This window comes from Myxocyprinus asiaticus, chromosome 28, assembly GCF_019703515.2.
Source record: "Myxocyprinus asiaticus isolate MX2 ecotype Aquarium Trade chromosome 28, UBuf_Myxa_2, whole genome shotgun sequence".
In the NCBI taxonomy this organism is placed as follows: domain Eukaryota; kingdom Metazoa; phylum Chordata; class Actinopteri; order Cypriniformes; family Catostomidae; genus Myxocyprinus; species Myxocyprinus asiaticus.
This window is the reverse complement of record NC_059371.1, coordinates 42,901,172-42,921,570: the sequence shown is the minus strand read 5'-3', so window position 1 is coordinate 42,921,570 and position 20,399 is coordinate 42,901,172. Positions and strand designations below refer to the sequence as shown.

The following is a 20,399-nucleotide window of genomic DNA, read 5'->3' as shown; positions in this document are numbered from 1 at the left end:
TTGTTTTACCAGTGCTGAATTCCAAGAGTTTATGGAAAGAAATGGCATCAAACACATAACCATAGCACCCTACCATGCATCTTCCAATGGTCTGGCCGAAAGGGCCTTTCAAACATTCAAAACACTGATGAAAATGAGTGGTGGAGATTCCATTGAAACAAAGCTAGCCAGAGCTCTGTTCAGTTACCGAATTATGCCACAGTCTACCACTGGCAAATCACCCGCTGAACTGCTGTGTGGAAGGAAACTGCGGTCTACACTGGATCTCATTCATCCTGATTTTAAAAGTCAAGTGCGTAACAAGCAATTGAGACAAAAATGGTACCATGCCCAACATGCAAAATAAAGACATCTTGTGGAGGGTGACCCAGTGTATACTAGGAACTTCAGCTCTGGACCTACTTGGATTCCAGCAACAGTTCAGAAAAAGACTGGTCCTGTATCGTGCACAGTAGCATTGGGTAGTGGGCAAGTAGTGTGCCGACATATTGATCAGGTGAGAGACAGGCACAATGCAACGTCCATAGCACCAGCACCAGAGTTGTTAGACACTTCATTACCAGATGTTGACATTCCAGTGCCATCTACAAAAGACTCAGGTTCCTCAACTCAGGTTCCTCATTCTCTGAGGAAAGTCATGTAAAACAAAAACTGGGAGATACTTCTGAAGTGGCTTTGTCAGAAACTTTCCATGGGATGGAAAAACCTGAGTTGAGAAGATCTACACGTACTAAAAAGATTCCAAGCTATCTGAAAGATTATAATTAGAGTAGTGGTGAGTTCCCCAGCCGCAGGGAAAGAATGTGCCCTGGAACTCATTGGGATGGAGGTAGTCTACCTAAAGTCCCTAGCTCAGTTCTGTGAGATATTCATGTAAAAAAAAATAAAAAATAAAAAAAAACATTTGAAGACATTCTGTGTAGTAATATGTGTTTGAGAAAATTGTGATATTCTGATACAAGTAAGAATACTACTGGTATGGATGAGTCTAATTTAATTTTGGACTAGTTGTATCAGGGGGAAGGGGATGTGGTGAATGTAAGTGTTATGTTTAGTTTGACCAGTGGAGAGTGCTCTACAGTTAGACATGCAACATTACCCCAGAGTCTGTAATCCTGAAGGAGAGTTCTCAGTTTGTTGATGCCAGCTGCCTTGTTCATGTGTTCGGGGTCTGTGGAATAAAAGACAAAGTTAATTCCCCTCTGTCTCATATGTGAGCTGCATCCAAGAATATTACAGACTGAGGGGAATATAAGTGAAGAAGTGATGTAACTTTAATTGTGCTTCTTTTTTTTTTTTTTCATTTTGGAGCCTGACAGTCTCCTTTTTAACAAATGTTTTATGAAAATGTGCAGCAAGGATATAAGTTTGCCTTTTGTGTTCACCATAGGCGAGAAAGTCATACAGGTTTGGAACAACATGATGGTGAGTAATTGATAACTACTTTCATTTTTGGGTGAACTTTTCTACTAAATGATGTTTCCAGATGCTGTTGAACATGTTCTGCTAAACTGTGTAGCGCATGAAAGATTCCAAACATTTATGCCAATGGAAATATAAAACCTGTCACTTCATTTTCCTGTATAATGATGTAAAAGAGTTTAAAGTATATAATGAATTTTAAAGTTAGACAACAGGACTGATTAATCAGATGTTGGTATTTTAAACACTCCAGTCCAGCAGATGTCGGAAATTCACCAGAAGTTGTTTTATAAACTGACAGAAAACACAAGAAGTAGAAAGAACTCCGACACCCCAAATAGTGCACTATATAGTGAATAGGGGACGAATTCAGACACTACTACAGTTTGAGCGCTCAGTTCGGTACGTGTTCAATGTGTTTTACATCATTTGTGAGATTTATATTTATTTTGAGTTGTATTTTGTTGTGCATGTTGTAAATTGTTCTCTCTTTGGAGTTTTAATGACTGTAAAAGAAGCTTTTTATCGATACGCTTTAAAATATCAGGAGAAACAAGAAGAAATCTGTGAATATCATGTTTAATTTCTGATATATGAGCTCTTTAAATCCAGTGACTGACTGTAAATGAAGGTGATAATATATATTGGAGAGACGGGCACAAACAAACACTTTTTGGTTTCCTGAAGTTTGTGTAAATACTTTTGGGATTACTGGTCATATGCAAGAGGTGAACAAAACAACTAAAACACTTCAGAACAGGTTTATTTACACTTTCTGTCTGTGGCTAAACTCATGTTTATATTTTAGTCCAGTTTGAAGACGTGTTGGTAAAGTTCAATCTTGACAAACTTTGAGTAACGTTCCAGAAACGTTGCTTAAACGTCCCATAAAAGACGTTATAGCAGCATGATCCCCTGATCTTCAGATCATTTATACGAGTTGTACAGTGATTTACAAGTGTGAAATACAAGATCACAAACAATCAACAGTTAAGAACCAGTAGATTATTTACACTTTCTGTCTGTCTGAGGCTGAATGTTATTCTCGGTCACCATTCACTTTCATTCATCTTTTTTCCATATTCAAAGTGAATGGTGACTGAGACTATCATATAATCATAAACATGAAGGCGAGTAAATATTGACAGAATTTTCATTTTGGTTGAATTTTCCCTTTGTGAGTTCATGTCAATGCTTTTAACAGCAGCCATATCACCCTGCACCTGGATGGGAGACATCCTGGGGAAAACCAATGTTGCTGCTGGATGTGGTATTAGGGAGTCCAGCAGGGGTTGCTCACTCTGTGTGGGTCCTAATGCCCCAGCATAGTGACGGGGACACTATACTGTAAAAAAGCACCGTCTTTCGGATGAGACATTAAACCAATGTCCTGACTCTCTGTGGTGATTAAAAATCCCAGGGCACTTCTCATAAAGAGTAGGGGTATAACCCTGTTGTCCTGGCCAAATTCCCCCCATTGGCCCTTCTCAATCATGGCCTCTTAATAATCTCCATCCCTGAATTGGCTACTTCATTCTATTCTCTCCTCTCCACCAGTAGCTGGTGTGTGGTGAGCGTTCTGGCACACTCTGGCTGCTGTCGCATCATCCAGGTGGATGCTGCACACTGGTGGTGGTTGAGGAGATTCCCCCTATACTATGTGGAGTGCTTTGAGTGCCTAGAAAAGCGCTATATAAAATGTAAGGAATTATTATTATTATTATCATGTCAATACTCACCAGTTTAAAGTTGATAAAATGCCCTGAAATATTAAAGGGAAAGTTCACCCAAAAACTAGTAATTCTCTCCCATTTATATATAATCTGTTATAATATTCCTGCAGTCAGGAAGACAAAAACACACATTTATATTCATACCGTTTCTTTAAGAACAGATCTGTTCTTGTGTATAATCATATAATAATCTTTTTGAGTTTGATGAATGTCAGTCCATTATAATGATGATGTTTTTGTGTTCAGAAGTTCATCATGAGAGAGCAGGTGGATGTGATTCACGCTGGAGAACAGCAGATGCTGCAGACACCAGTGAAGATTGAAGTGAAGCAGGAGGAGATAAAAGAAGAAATCACAACAGAAGAACAACAGAGTGATGAAGATGATGATGAACAGCAGATGCTGCAGACACCAGTGAAGATTGAAGTGAAGCAGGAGGAGATAAAAGAAGAAAACACAACAGAAGAAGAACAGAGTGATGAAGATGATGATGAACAGCAGATGCTGCAGACACCAGTGAAGATTGAAGTGAAGCAGGAGGAGATAAAAGAAGAAAACACAACAGAGGAACAACAGAGTGATGAAGATGATAATGAACAGCAGATGCTGCAGACACCAGTGAAGATTGAAGTGAAGCAGGAGGAGATAAAAGAAGAAAACACAACAGAGGAACAACAGAGTGATGAAGATGATGATGAACAGCAGATGCTGCAGACACCAGTGAAGATGTGTTCAGTGAAGCTACTGGACTGCAGGAACCTGATGAAGATGAGAGGAGAAACCACAGCAGAGGAACAACAGAGCGATGAAGATGATGATGATTTTATTCCTGCAGGTATGTTTCTTACTTCAATGTTGTGTTACATTTTCATGACAATCCTCTGTTATGTCAGAGTTTGATACAAGAAAGACAGTTTTATCACTCACAGGTCAAACTAAAAAGTTCCCTGCTGTTTTTATTTTAGTTTTAGTGCTCAGTTGTCTTTTAAAAAGGTGCATGTACTGATCCTCATGAAAGTATGACTTTCGTTCTGTGACTGGAGCTGGGCGATATGATGATATACAGGTGCATCTCAATAAATTAGAATGTCGTGGAAAAGTTCGTTTATTTCAGTAATTCAACTCAAATTGTGAAACTCGTGTATTAAATAAATTCAATGCACACAGACTGAAGTAGTTTAAGTCTTTGGTTCTTTTAATTGTGATGATTTTGGCTCACATTTAACAAAAACCCACCAATTCACTATCTCAGAAAATTAGAATATGGTGACATGCCAATCAGCTAATCAACTCAAAACACCTGCAAAGGTTTCCTGAGCCTTCAAAATGGTCTCTCAGTTTGGTTCACTAGGCTACACAATCATGGGGAAGACTGCTGATCTGACAGTTGTCCAGAAGACAATCATTGACACCCTTCACAAGGAGGGTAAGCCACAAACATTCATTGCCAAAGAAGCTGGCTGTTTACAGAGTGTTGTATCCAAGCATGTTAACAGAAAGTTGAGTGGAAGGAAAAAGTGTGGAAGAAAAAGAAGCACAACCAACCGAGAGAACCGCAGCCTTATGATTGTCAAGCAAAATCGATTCAAGAATTTGGATGAACTTCACAAGGAATGGACTGAGGCTGGGGTCAAGCCACCACACACAGACATGTCAAGGAATTTGGCTACAGTTGTCGTATTCCTCTTGTTAAGCCACTCCTGAACCACAGACAACGTCAGAGGCGTCTTACCTGGGCTAAGGAGAAGAAGAACTGGACTGTTGCCCAGTGTTCCAAAGTCCTCTTTTCAGATGAGAGCAAGTTTTGTATTTCATTTAGAAACCAAGGTCCTAGAGTCTGGAGGAAGGGTGGAGAAGCTCATAGCCCAAGTTGCTTGAAGTCCAGTGTTAAGTTTCCACAGTCTGTGATGATTTGGGGTGCAATGTCATCTGCTGGTGTTTGTCCATTGTGTTCTTTGAAAACCAAAGTCACTGCACTCGTTTACCAAGAAATTTTGGAGCACTTCATGCTTCCTTCTGCTGACCAGCATTTTAAAGATGCTGATTTCATTTTCCAGCAGGATTTGGCACCTGCCCACACTGCCAAAAGCACCAAAAGTTGGTTAAATGACCATGGTGTTGGTGTGTTTGACTGGCCAGCAAACTCACCAGACCTGAACCCCATAGAGAATCTATGGGGTATTGTCAAGAGGAAAATGAGAAACAAGAGACCAAAAAATGCAGATGAGCTGAAGGCCACTGTCAAAGAAACCTGGGCTTCCATACCACCTCAGCAATGCCACAAACTGATCACCTCCATCCCACGCCGAATTGAGGCAGTAATTAAAGCAAAAGGAGCCCCTACCAAGTATTGAGTACATATACAGTAAATGAACATACTTTCCAGAAGGCCAACAATTCACTAAAAATGTTTTTTTTTATTGGTCTTATGATGTATTCTAATTTTTTGAGAGAGTGAGTTGGTGGGTTTTTGTTAAATGTGAGCCAAAATCATCACAATTAAAAGAACCAAAGACTTAAACTACTTCAGTCTGTGTGCACTGAATTTATTTAATACACGAGTTTCACAATTTGAGTTGAATTACTGAAATAAATGAACTTTTCCACGACATTCTAATTTATTGAGATGCACCTGTATATACACACACATACACACACACTGGCGGCCAAAATTTTGGAATAATGTACCGATTTTGCTCTTAGGGAAAGAAATTGGTACTTTTATTCACCAAAGTGGCATTCAACGGATCACAATGTATAGTCAGGACATTAATAATGTGAAAAGTTACTATTACAATTTAAAAAAAAAAAAAAAATTCAGAACTCTCATCAAAAAATCCTCCATGTGCAGCAATGACAGCTTTGCAGATCCTTGGCATTCTAGCTGTCAGTTTTTCCTGATACTCAGGTGACATTTCACCCCACGCTTCCTGTAGCACTTGCCATAGATATGGCTGTCTTGTCGGGCACTTCTCACGCACCTTACAGTCTAGCTGATCCCACAAAAGCTCAATGGGGTTAAGATCCATAACACTCTTTTCCAATTATCTGTTGTCCAATGTCTGTGTTTCTTTGCCCACTCTAACCTTTTTCTTTTTGTTTTCTGTTTCGAAGGTGGCTTTTTCTTTGCAATTCTTCCCTGCACCCCTGAGTCTTCTCTTTACTGTTGTACATGAAACTGGTGTTGAGCGGGTAGAATTCAATGAAGCTGTCAGCTGAGGACATGTGAGGTGTCTATTTCTCAAACTAGAGACTCTGATGTACTTATCCTCTTGTTTAGTTCTGGTCTTCCACATCTCTTTCTGTCCTTATTAGAGCCAGTTGTCCTTTGTCTTTGAAGACTATAGTGTACATCTTTGTATGAAATCTTCAGTTTTCTGGCAATTTCAAGCATTGTATAGCCTTCATTCTTCAAAACAGTGATTGACTGATGAGTTTCTAGAGAAAACTGTTTCTTTTTTTTGTTGCCATTTTTACCTAATATTGACCTTAAGACATGCCAGTTTATTGCATACTGTGGCAACTTAAAAACAAACACAAAGACAATGCTGTGCTTCATTTAACGTACCAACTAGCTTTCAACTGTGTTTGATATAATGGCAAGTGATTTTTCTAGTACCAGATTAGCAATTTAGCTTGATTACTCAAGGATAAGGTGTTGGGGAGTCACGTGACGCCATGCAAGGAGCGGACGTGAACGACGAGCTCTGCGCACTTTGCTAGTTTTATTACTATTTGTGTCATAAACCAGAGAGATTAGATACACCCTGGTTCTTAACTGTTCTAGGAAGACAATATGTCAAAAGTCTAAACATTCTCGTGATGTGGAGACATTGAAAGACACTTACGTGCTCAAGCTGATTCCCCTGAGAAACGGGCCGAAAGCCCCGGACTCGATTCGGATGGTGAACTGAAAGAAAAACTGAAAGAGTTGGTTACAGAATTGTCGGATGTCAAGAAACGGATCGATTATCTGGAGTCAAAGTACATTTGGAACGCGTTTGGGAAAACTGGAGGATTTTGAGAATCGTAATCAATGAAACTATGTCCGAATTGTTGGAATTCCTGAGCATGAGGAAGGCAGAGATATGGTGAAATTCCTAGATGAGCTCTTCCCGAGTCTGCTCGACAAAACAGACCATAAGCTGGGAATCGAGCAAGCGCACAGGGTCCCGGCAACTATTCTGGCCAAATTTCTGAGGTCATCCAATAAAGATCTTGTGTTACGCGAGGCTAGAAGTAAAGGAAGGCTTTCTTGGAAGAACCACAACATTTTCTTGTTCCCAGACATTGCGAATTCGATGAGAGAAACGTGATCGATTCAAGGAATGCAAGGATCTCTTACATCAATGGAAGATCTCTTTGCATTGATGTTACCGACCAAACTGAGAATAGATACTAAGGATGGCCATAGAGAATTTACATGCCCACAGCAAGCATTATCCTGCATAAAGACATTGGAGTGAGTAAGCCATTTGGTGATTTTCATGTTGCCGCCTAGTGGACCTGTCTCACTGAACATACACTTGACTGTCTGAGGAAACTAGGTGCCTTTTTCATTTCCTTTTGTGCTGGTTCCACGGCTGGAGTTTGTTTTGTGTAGAATAATTTCTTTGGGACAGCTTGTGGATGAATCTGCTTGTGTTGGGTGCTTATGCCTCCTGTTGGCTGGAGTCGGTTTTTTGCAGTATTTCTTGCGGGATATTGGAGTGAGTTTGACTGCCTGAAGAACTGAACGGCCCATTTTTTTTTTTTTTTTTCGCTAGCGGCTGGAGTTTGTTTTGTGGGGGAACACACTTTTGAGACAATTAAGTGGATGGATCTACACGTTTTTTTGGTGTTTATTCCACTTATGGGCTGGAGTTTGTTTTATAGATTATCTTCTGTAGTGTAATTCTCTCTTACAAATTTTTGTATAGAAACACCGGACTTGAGCAATCCGACGGCAAAGTTGTCATGGGGACTCTCGTAGGCGTGCATTAACTGTTTGAGTTCAGATATACGCCAGTTGGCGCTGTCATATGCGGGGTTAATGCGCACGTTTTTCTTTTTTCTGTTTTTTTTTTTCGGAGGAAGTTCGGGGGTTGTTTGTTGCACTAATGGGGAATGTGGTCTTTATAATCATATTTTTGACACACAATCTATTTTTTCTAATGTCAAAATGTCAAATGTTAATACGAGTGGGTTGTCTCTCTCCTTGTGGAATGTGAATGGGTTGGGGCACCCCATAAAAAGAAGGAAGGTTATTTCTTTTCTTAAATGTAAGAAACATGATATAGTGTTTCTTTATCAGGAAGCTGAAAAATTTGGGAAGATATGGGGTGGACATGTTTTCTTTAGTGCTGGCCCAAGTGAGAGCAGGGGAGTCATTAAGTTGATAAATAATTATTGTCATTATTGTTTTAGCAGAAATTCAGGGGCAAAGGTTGATTTTGGCTAATATTTACACACCTAACGTTGATGATCAGGGCTTTTTTATAGATCTTGAAGGGATGTTGCAAGCCGCTATAAATTTTTTTCATCAGTCCATAAGATTTATTCTAGAATAGATTTCTTATTGATATCTAAGTCCCTCATTTCATCTGTTGTTGATTGCTCAATTGGAAACATAGTCTCAGATCACGCCCTGGTGAGTTTAGAGGTGCTGCCACATAAGGTGAAAAATAAATCATATAGTTGGTTCTTTAATGTATCCCTTTTGCATAATCCTGAATTCCAACAAATGTTAAAGGCCGAAATCAGTGTTTATATGGAGATCAACTGGTCCTCTGTGGGCGTGGCTTGGGAGGCACTACTTTGTAGCAGAAGGTGGAGTTTTGGATATTCAGGGCAAGACAGTCATACTATGAGTCAGGGGACAAAGCAGGGAAGCTTTTGGCTAGATATATAAAGCAGAGAGACTCTTTTTCTACCATTCCCTCTATTCCCTCAAAATATCTACCTCAGCCATTGATATTAGTAATGCTTTTAAAGAATTCTATCTTGATGTTTATAGTTCCATGTCTTCATCTACTGATGAAGATATAAGAAACTTTGTGGAACAATTAGAACTCCCTAAACTGACAACTGAGCAAAAAAATTTGCTTGATTCTGAGATAACCTTGGAGGAGCTTGATGAGGTAATTAAGGCCTTACCTACAGGCAAGGCTCTGGGGCCAGATGGTTTTGCCACTGAATTTTCTTAGGTCTTATGCTACAGAACTGGCTCCACTTTTGTTAGAAGTTTATACGGAATCATTAATGAATGAAAAGCTTCCGCCAACCATGACACAATCCTAGATCAGTCTAATTCTTAAAAAGGACAAAGATCTAAGCGAGTGTAAGAGTTACCGTCCAATTTCCCTGATCCAGCTAAATGTAAAAATTTTGTCAAACATTTTGGCCAACCGATTAAGTAAAGTTATGACATCTCTTATACATATAGATCAGGTGGGGTTTATTCGGGGCCGCAGCTCTTCTGATAACATCAGGTGTTTCATCAATATCATGTGGTCAGTGGCGAATGATCAGACTCTGGTCACTGCCATCTCACTTGATGCCGAAAAGGTGTTTGATATGGTAGAATGGGATTATCTTTTTAAGATTTTGGAAATATACAGGTTCGGGAATACTTTAATTGGATGGGTTAAGTTACTTTATAGACACCCGCTAGCGGCAGTACAAACAAATGGATTAATTTCAGATTACTTTACTCTGGATAGGTGCACCTGACAGGGTTGCCCTCTTTCCCCATTATTGTTCTGTCTTGCTTGGAACAATTAGCAGCCGCAATAAGAATGGAGGATGATTTTCCAGGGGTGGTGGTGGGAGGTGTGGCGCATAATGTTTTGCTTTATGCAAATTATATTTTAGTATTCGTCTCCGACCCCACTTGATCTATGCCTTGCCTCCACAGAATTATTCATTCCTTTTCCAAGTTCTCAGGATACAGAGTCAGTTGGTCTATATCCGAAACTTTGGCTCTGACTGCATACTGCCCAGTAACGGCTTTTCAGCCAGGCACCTTCCAGTGGCCCAAACAGGGCATAAAGTATTTGGGCATTTTATCCCCAGCAAATTTGTGTGATTTAGTTAATTTTTAGAGTCAATTTTGACCCCTTAATAAAAAGGTTTTCGAGCGATGTGGACAGGTGGGCTTCATTACATTTATCTATGATTGGGAAGGTTAATGTTATTAAAATGAATTGTATTCCAAAATTCCACTACCTGCTACAATCTCTCCCTATAGATGTCCCCCTCTCTTACGTCAAGCAATTTAATAGCATAGCAAAGACCTTCATTTCAATAAGTTGCATAGGCCATTTGGCAAAGGTGGGCTAGGCGTACCCAAGATTTTGTTTTATTATTATGCATTCGGTCTCAGACATTTGGCTCATTGGCCGCTTCTTCCCTGATTTTGTATTGAACAGTAAGTTCTTGCCCCTATTTTGCCATTGCAAAGCCTTTCTATGAACCAAAAATTATGTATTAATAAGTCCCCTTTCTGCTGGTCAGAGTGGATTGTGAGGGAGGTTAATACGCTCGGTGACCTAAATGAGAGTGGAGTGTTGAGATCTTTTGAAAATATGGTTCAACATTTTAGGATTCACAGATCTCAGTTCTTTAGGTATTTACAGCTGCGCCACCTGCTCTGTACTATTTTTGGGGGTAGCATACACCCCCCTAAAGCGGCAGATACTCTGGAAGTGGTGATTACTGCTTTTGGAAAAGGTCATGAGGCATCAGTGTATTACTCCCTGTTAGTTCAGAGTCTGAGGGATGTGGCTTCAACTTCTCTCGAGATTATGGGAGAAAGACTTAAACTTGGTATTGGAGGACGGAGTGTGGGCTAGGATTCTAAAAAATGTCAAGTCTGCATCTAGAAATGCAAGGGTGTGTCTGATGCAATTTAAGATTTTGCATCAATTCTATTGGACCACCTCTAGATTGTATAGGTTTGGTCTTAAAGACACACCCACCTGCTGGCAATGCCAGTCAGAAGATGGGGACACAACCCATGTTTTTTGGGGTTGTGTTACAATCCAAGAATTTTGATTGAGGGTCCAGAGATTTGTGTGTGATGTACTGGACACTCAATTTTAATTTTGCCCCTGACTGTGTATTTTTGGTGATTGGGGGGGGGGGGTGTCATGCATATATGAATACATAAAAATCTGGGTCCTAACCAGCGTGATAATTGGCAGATAGTTAATCCTTAGGGGATGGAAGTCAACTGACGCGCCCTCATTTCGTGAGTGGTGCACCGAGTTGGGTAAAGTGGCAGCTTTTGAGGAGATGACTTCCAAATGGCTGGGTAATCTGGCAATTTATGGCAGGAAATGGGGCAGTTATTTGTCTCATTTGGAAGTGTCCTAGTTTGCTAGGACACTTCCAAATGAGACAAATGGATGGGCAGTGGATGGAGAAATGTTTTTATTGGTGTGTCTTTTTTTTTCTTTTCTATTTGTTGATTTGTCTTTTTTATGGATAGTTCTGTGGTTAAATGTATTCTTATCTTTGTTGGAATAAGAAAAAAATTTTAATAAGAAAAAAAATAGTGGATAAGGTGTTGGAGATATGGCTGCTGGAAATGGGGCCTGTCTAAATTTGATCAAAAATTACTTTTTTCAAATAGTAATGGTGATGTTTTTTACATCAGTAATGTCCTGACTATACTTTGTGATCAGTTGAACTGTGGTGAATTAAGGTAACAATTTCCTTCCGAAACAGATAAATCTGTACATAATTTTTGCTGCCAGTGTACACACACACATACACACACACACATTACACTATATTGCCAAAAGTATTCGCTCATCTGCCTTTAGACGCATATGAACTTAAGTGACATACCATTCTTAATCCATAGGGTTTAATATGACGTCGGCCCACCCTTTGCAGCTATAACAGCTTCAACTCTTCTGGGAAGGTTTTCCACAAGGTTTAGGAGTGTGTTTATGGGAATTTTTGACCATTCTTCCAGAAGCGCATTTGTGAGGTCAGACACTGATGTTGGACGAAAAGGCCTGGCTCGCAGTCTTCGCTCTAATTCATCCCAAAGGTGCTCTATCGGGTTGAGGTCAGGACTCTGTGCAGGCCAGTCAAGTTCTTCCACACGAAACTCGCTCATCCATGTCTTTATGGACCTTGCTTTGCGCACTGGTGCGCAGTCATGTTGGAACAGGAAGGGGCCATCCCCAAACTGTTCCCACAAAGTTGGGAGCATGGAATTGTCCAAAATCTCTTGGTATGCTGAAGCATTCAGAGTTCCTTTCACTGGAACTAAAGGGCCAAGCCCAGCTCCTGAAAAACAACCCCACACCATAATCCCCCCTCCACCAAACTTCACAGTTGGCACAATGCAGTCAGACAAGTACCGTTCTCCTGGCAACCGCCAAACCCAGACTCGTCCATCAGATTGCCAGATGGAGAAGCGTGATTCGTCACTCCAGAGAACGCGTCTCCACTGCTCTAGAGTCCAGTGGCAGCGTGCTTTACACCACTGCATCCGACGCTTTGCATTGCACTTGGTGATGTATGGCTTGGATGCAGCTGCTCGGCCATGGAAACCCATTCCATGAAGCTCTCTACGCACTGTTCTTGAGCTAATCTGAAGGCCACATGAACTTTGGAGGTCTGTAGCGATTGACTCTGCAGAAAGTTGGCGACCTCTGCGCACTATGCGCCTCAGCATCCGCTGACCCCGCTCTGTCATTTTACGTGGCCTACCACTTCGTGGCTGAGTTGCTGTCATTCCCAATCGCTTCCACTTTGTTATAATACCACTGACAGTTGACTGTGGAATATTTAGTAGCGAGGAAATTTCACGACTGGACTTGTTGCACAGGTGGCATCCTATCACAGTACCACGCTGGAATTCACTGAGCTCCTGAGAGCGGCCCATTCTTTCACAAATGTTTGTAGAAGCAGTCTGCATGCCTAGGTGCTTCATTTTAAACACCTGAATTCAATTATTTGGATGGGTGAGCGAATACTTTTGGCAATATAGTGTGTGTGTATATATATATATATATATATACACACAGTTGAAGTCAGAAGTTTACATGGTTATTAAAAGTTATTAAACACATTGTTTTAACCACTCCACAGATTTAATATTAGCCAACTATAGTTTTGGCAAGTCATTTAGGATATTTGCTTAGTGCATGACACAAGTAATGTTTCCAACAATTGTTTACAGACAGATTGTTTCACTTTTAATTGACTATATTGCAATTCCAGTTGGTCAGAAGTTTACATACACTAAGTTAACTGTGCCTTTAAGCAACTTGGAAAATTCCAGAAAATTATGTTAAGCCTTTAGACAATTAGCCAATTAGCTTCTGATAGAAGGTGTACTGAATTGGAGCTGTACCTGTGGATGTATTTTAAGGCCTACCTTCAAACTTGGTGCCTCTTTGCTTGACATCATGGGAAAATCAAAAGAAATCAGCCAAGACCTCAGAAACAAAAATGTTGGACTTCCACAAGTCTGGTTCCTTCTTGGGAGCAATTACCAAATGCCTGAAGGTACCACATTCATCTGTACAAACAATAGTACGCAAGTATAAACACCACGGGTCCACACAGCCATCATACCGCTCAGGAAGGAGACACATTCTGTCCCCTAGAGATGAACGTAGTTTCGTGCGAAAAGTGCGAATCAATCCCAGAATAGCAGCAAAGGACCTTGTGAAGATGCTGGAGGAAACCGGTAGACAAGTATCTATATCCACTGTAAAACGAGTCCTATATCGACATAACCTGAAAGGCTGCTCAGTAAGGAAGAAGAAATGCTCTAAAACTGCCATAAAAAAGCCTATCATTTGCAAGTGCACATGGGGACAAAGATCTTACGATTTGGAGAAATGTCCTCTGGTCTGATGAAATAAAAATGGAACTTTTTTGGCCATAATCACCATCGTAATGTTTGGAGGAAAAAGGGTGAGGCTTGCAAGCCGAAGAACACCATCCCAGCTGAGAAGCATGGGGGTGGCAGCATCATGTTGTGGGGGTGCTTTGCTGCAGGAGGGACTGGTGCACTTCAAAAAATAGATGGCATCATGAGGAAGAAAATTATGTGGCTATATTGAAGCAAAATCTCAAGACAACAGTCATGAAGTTAAAGCTCGGTCGCAAATTTGTCAGTTGAACCAGTCTGGCCATTCTCTGTTGACCTCTCTCATCAACAAGGTGTTTCTGTCTGCAGAACTGCCACTCACTGGATGTTTTTGGCACGATTCGGAGTAAATTCTAGAGACTGTGTGTGAAAATCCCAGGAGATCAGCATTTACAGAAATCCTCAAACCAGGACATCTGGCACCAACAATCATCCATGCGATTATCTAATCAACCAATCGTGTGGCAGCAATGCAGTGCATAAAATCAGGCAGATACGGGTCAGGAGCTTCATTTAATGTTCACATTAACCATCAGAATGGGGGAAAAAATGTGATCTCAGTGATTTGGGCTATGGCATGATTGTTGGTGACAGATGGGCTGGTTTGAGTATTTCTGTAACTGCTGATCTCCTGGGATTTTCACGCACAACAGTCTCTAGAATTTACTCTAGAGCAAGAAACAAAAAGCATCCAGTAAATGGCAGTTCTGTGGACAGAAATGCCTTGTTGATGAGAGAGGACAACAGAGAATGGCCAGACTGGTTCAAACTGGCAAAGTCTACGGTAACTCAGATAACCACTCTGTTCAGCTGTGGTGAGAAGGATAGCATCTTATAATGCTATTCTGAGATGTGGGTTGACACTGTTTTGATGGCACAAGGGGGACCTACACTATATTAGGCAGGTGGTTTTAACATTGTGGTTGATCGGTGTGTGTGTGTGTGTGTGTGTGTGTGTGTGTATATATATGTATGTATGCGTGTATATATATATATATATATATATATATAAATATACACTACTGGTCAAAAGTTTTGAAACACTTGACTGAAATGTTTCACATGATCTTTTGATCTGAAGGCGTATGCTTAAATGTTTGAAATTAGTTTTGTAGACAAAAATATAATTGTGCCACCATATTCATTTATTTCATTATAAAACGAAAATGTAATAATAAAAAAAAAATGTATTGGACCAAATAATAAAGAAAAGCAGCCAATATGTGCCCAACATAGATGGGAACTCCTTCAATACTGTTTTTAAAAGCATCCCAGGGTGATACCTCAAGAAGTTGGTTGAGAAAATGTCAAGAGTACATGTCTTCTAATTCTAGGCAAAGTGTGACTACTTTGAAGATGCTAAAATATAACATAGTTTTGATTTATTTTGGATTTTGTTTAGTCATAACATAATTCCCATAGTTCCATTTATGTTATTCCATAGTTTTTATGACTTTACTATTATTCTAAAATGTGAAACAAAAACCAAAAATATAATAAAGAATAAGTGTTTTGAATCTTTTGACCGGTAGTGTATATATATGTGTGTGTATGTATGTATGTGTGTGTGTATATATATATATATATTATACACTCACTGGCAGCTTTTTCGGAAGGATATTGGTACTTTAATTCACCAAACTGGCATTCGACTGATCACAAAGTAAAGTCAGGACATTACTTTTAGCTTTTGTGGGATCAGCTAGAGCTAGACTGTAAGGTGCATGACAAATGCCTGAAAAGACAGCGTGGGGTGAAATGTCACCTGAGTATCTGGACAAACTGACAGCTAGAATAACAAGGATCTGCAAAGCTGTCATTGCTGCACGTGGAGGATTTTTTGATGAGAACTCTATGAAGTAGTTAAAATTGTAATAGTAATTTTTCATGTTATTAATGTCCTGACTCTTCATTGTGATAGTTAAATGCCACTTTAGTGAATAAAAGTACCAATTTCTTTCCATAAGGGCAAAATCTGTACATTATTCCAAACTTTTGGCTGCCTGTGTGTGTGTGTGTGTGTGTGTGTGTGTGTGTGTGTGTGTGTGTATATATATATATATTTATTTATTTATTTATTTATATAATTTTAAAAAAATTGCAACACATAAATTGTAAATCCAGAGAAACAATGGTTTCTTATTTTTTTTCCAGAGCTTTATATACTGTTTGCACAGAAAAAAAAATCACAAATAAATACTGGACGTTTGTTGTCCATTAGGGCTCAGTTTGATTAATTAAATTTGTCCCTCTTGAATTTATTTTTGTCAATTTATTGTGTTCATTGTAGAGCTGATGGAAGTGAGAGAAGAACGTGAAGAGCTGAAGGAAGTGGAGGAGGAAGAGCATAATTTCATAACTGGAGAAAAATCTTTAAGTGGCTCAAAGACAGAAGACAATCTCTCACCTAAAAAGCCTCGAAGAACAGCCAAGAAAGTTTTCACCTGCTCTCAGTGTGGAAAATGTTTCACATGTAAAAGCAATCTTAATAACCACATGAGAGTTCATACTGGAGAGAAACCTTACACATGCCATGAGTGTGGAAAAAGTTTTGCAGATGCAACTGATCTCAAGAATCATCTCTTTTGTCACTCTGGAGAAAAAACATTTGAATGTGATAAATGTGGTAAAACATTTGTTCTGGCACAGTCCCTAAAACAACATCTGAAAACTCACACAGATGAGAAGCCTTACAAGTGTTCATTTTGTGGAAAGAGCTTCACACAACTGTACTATTTGAAAAAGTACCAGAAAATACATACCGGTGGGGCAGCTCATATGTGCTTTGAATGTGGAAAGATCTTTACTGCAGCCAGCAAATTGAGACGGCACCAAATAATTCATACTGGAGAGAAACCATACAAAAGCTCACACTGTGAAAAGAGTTTCACTCGGTCACATTGCCTGAAAACGCACGAGAGAATTAATACTGGGGAGAAACCATACACGTGCTCACGCTGTGAAAAGAGTTTCACTCAGTCACATGACCTGAAAACACATGAGAGAATTCATACCATAGAGAAACCATACAAGTGCTCACACTGTGAAAAGAGTTTCACTCGGTCACATGACCTGAAGACACACGCGAGAATTCATACTGGAGAGAAACCATACAAGTGCTCATACTGTAAAAAGAGTTTCACTCGGTCAGAAAACCTGAAAACACACGAGAGAATTCATACTGGAGAGAAACCATACAAGTGCTCATACTGTGGAAAGAGTTTCACTCGGTCACATGACCTGAAAACACACGAGAGAATTCATACTGCAGAGAAACCTTACAAGTGTTTACACTGTGAAAAGAGTTTCACTCGGTCACATGACCTGAAAACACATGAGAGATTTCATACTGGAGAAAAACCTTACAAGTGCTCATACTGTAAAAAGAGTTTCACTCGGTCAGACTACCTGAAAAAACACAAGAGAATTCATACTGGAGAGAAACCTTACAAGTGCTCACACTGTGAAAAAAGATTCACTCAGTCACAAAACCTGAAAAAACACAAGAGAATTCATACTGGAGAGAAACCATAACACTTCTGTTCATGAGGGGAAAGTTTCATCTCCGCAATTACTCTTTATAAACATGTAAAAATAAGTCACAGTTAGTGGTCGATCAATATGGATTTTTCAATGGCCGATGCTAAAAAGGTGGACAGCAGGTTGGCCAATGGCCAACATAAATGCTGGTATAATAATACAATTTAACATTACATATAGCACAATATATAACAATAACAAATGTTTGTGATAAGGTTATGAATTAGGAAATTACATAACACATACAAAGAAAAGAAAAAAAAGGAAATGGGCTGTAATATGCATACAGACAAGAGATTTCAGGAAAAATAAGATTGTTACAGGGAGGACTTTACACAGAAATAACATTCTTAAGGATGTCCAGAAACGGCTGCCAGTACACAAAATTTCATAAGTAAAAAACAATGGAAAGGTAACGCTTCTGTTTATCAGCCAAGTGAACACAGTTATCAACCAATGCTGATAATTGTAAAATGGCAACACCCACAAAACAATATCAAGAAAAACATCAAAAAGTTTGATTTTTGTTTAATACCAAGTCCCATTAAACGTATATACAGAACTGAAGTCAGCACAAAAATTGGCAAATTTGACTTTCGCAGCCATTCACATATATTTTATTCACGATTTATTACCATACGTCGAGACAACACGTTGGGTTCCACTTCTGGCAGCCAAGAACAGAAAGCTGAGGCTGCAGTGGGCCTACCATCTGTGTACCTCAGCAGAAATCGTGATTCTTCAGACCAGAATATGTTTTTCCAGTCTTTATCTGTCCAATTTTGGTGAGCCTGTGCCCACTGCAACCTCCGCTTTCTGTTCTTGGCTGACAGAAGTGGAACCCGATGTGGTCGTCTGCTGTTTAGCTCATCCACCTCAAGGTTCAATGTGTTGTGCATTATGAGATGCTATTCTTACATTTACATTTATTCATTTGGCAGATGGTTTTATCCAAAGTGACTTGCAAAAGACGAATAATACATCATAAGCGTCCTGTCTTGGATGTTGTCTGCCTTATTGTCTACGACAGACAAACACTTTTGGACATTGGTTCAGCAATTACACACCGTAAACCGGACTTCAAATTCCTCAATGCCGACCCGCTGTTTACAAACACGCAAGCGGAGCCCTTTGTCTGGGCTGCCCGGCCGCGGAAACGCAGGAGGAAAAGGGGAAACAGAGCCGGCATTCTCATCAGAGTAAGACGCCTCGCAAATCGACCCCTGCTACCCAGTATTCTACTGGCAAATGTTCAGTCTCTGGATAACAAGCTGTGCGAGCTGAAAGCGCAGATCTCTTTCCAACGAGAGACGAAGGACTGCTGCATTATCTGCCTAACAGAAACTTGGATGTCTGCTGAGATTCCAGACTCAGCCATTGAACCCACGGGGTTCTCCGTGCACTGAGCGGTCAGAGCGAAAGACCTCTCAGGTAAAAGAAGAGGTGGTGGTGTATGTTTTATGATCAACAAATCCTGGTGTGATCAGAGGAACGCACATTCTGTCAAGTCTTTCTGCTCTCCTGATCTGGAATTTCTCATGATTCTGTGTCAACCATTCTGGCTACCAAGGGAATTCACAGCGGTCATTATCACTGCTGTGTACATCCCGCCACAAGCCGACACAGACCGGGCACTCAAGGAACTGTATGGGATTATAAGCAAGCAGGAAACTGCGTTCATTGTGACCGGGGACTTTAATAAAGCCAGTTTCAAATCATTCGCACCAAAATACCACCAACACATTAGTTTCAACACACGAGGGGACCGAGTTTTGGACCATTGCTACTCTCCCTTCCGGGATGGCTACAAATCCCTCCCCTGCCCACCATTTGGCAAATCGGACCACCCTTCCATTCTGCTTCTGCCCGCTTACAGGCAGAAACTGAAACAGGAAGCACCTACCCTCAGAACGATCCAGTGCTGGTCGGACCAATCAGACTCTACGCTACAAGACTGTTTTGATCACACGGACTGGGAGATGTTCCAGTCCGCCTGTGATGACAACATCGAGCTTTACGCTGATAGCATAACGTGTTTCATCAGAAAGTGTGTAGAGGACGTCGTTCCGACCAGAACAATACGGATCTATCCGAACCAGAAGCCATGGATTAATAGCGATGTTCGCGCAGCACTTAATGTGCGGACCTCCGCTTTTTATTCCGGGAATGCGGAGGAGCATAAATAAGCCAGTTATGCCCTCCGAAAAACTATCAGAACAGCAAAACGTCAGTACAGGAACAAGATTGAAGGACAGTTTAACACCACCAACTCTAGAAGCATGTGGCAGGGAATTAACATCATCACAGACTTTAAAGGGAATAAAAACTCCGCCATGAACACCGCTGCATCTCTCCCGGATGAGCTAAATACTTTTTATGCTAGTTTTGAAGGAAATAACACCGCCCTCGTGGAGAGAGCTCTCGCGGCCGAAGCTACAGAGGTTAGTTCACTCTCCGTCTCTGTAGCGGATGTAACCCGATCCTTCCGACGGGTGAATATCCGCAAAGCCGCGGGTCCAGACGGCATTCTGGGCCGCGTCATCAACTGGCTGGTGTTTTTACAGACATTTTCAACCTTTCCCTCTCTTTGTCTGTAGTCTCCACGTGCTTCAAAACATCCACCATTGTGCCTGTTCCAAAGCAATCCAAAATCACTTGCTTTAAAGACTGGCATCCTGTTGCTCTGACCCCCATCATCAGCAAATGCTTTGAGAGACTAATCAGAGATTACATCTGCTCTGTGCTGCCTCTCTCACTAGACCCATTGCAGTTTGCTTACCGCAACAACCGCTCCACTGATGATGCCATTGCATCTACAATACACA

The 20,399-nt window shown here is 40.5% G+C and overlaps 1 protein-coding gene across 1 annotated transcript in view; it reads left to right on the top strand.

The window, feature by feature from the left end:
- Positions 1 to 1,148: 1,148 nt before the first annotated feature.
- The window catches only part of LOC127418556 (zinc finger protein 271-like), a 270,645-nt gene continuing 251,394 nt past the window's right edge, over positions 1,149 to 20,399 (top strand). Inside the window, exon 1 of the mRNA XM_051659135.1 lies at positions 1,149 to 1,425. Within this exon, the coding sequence (XP_051515095.1) occupies positions 1,342 to 1,425 (84 nt within the window). The 5' untranslated portion in view covers positions 1,149 to 1,341. The remainder of the gene's footprint in view (positions 1,426 to 20,399) is intronic.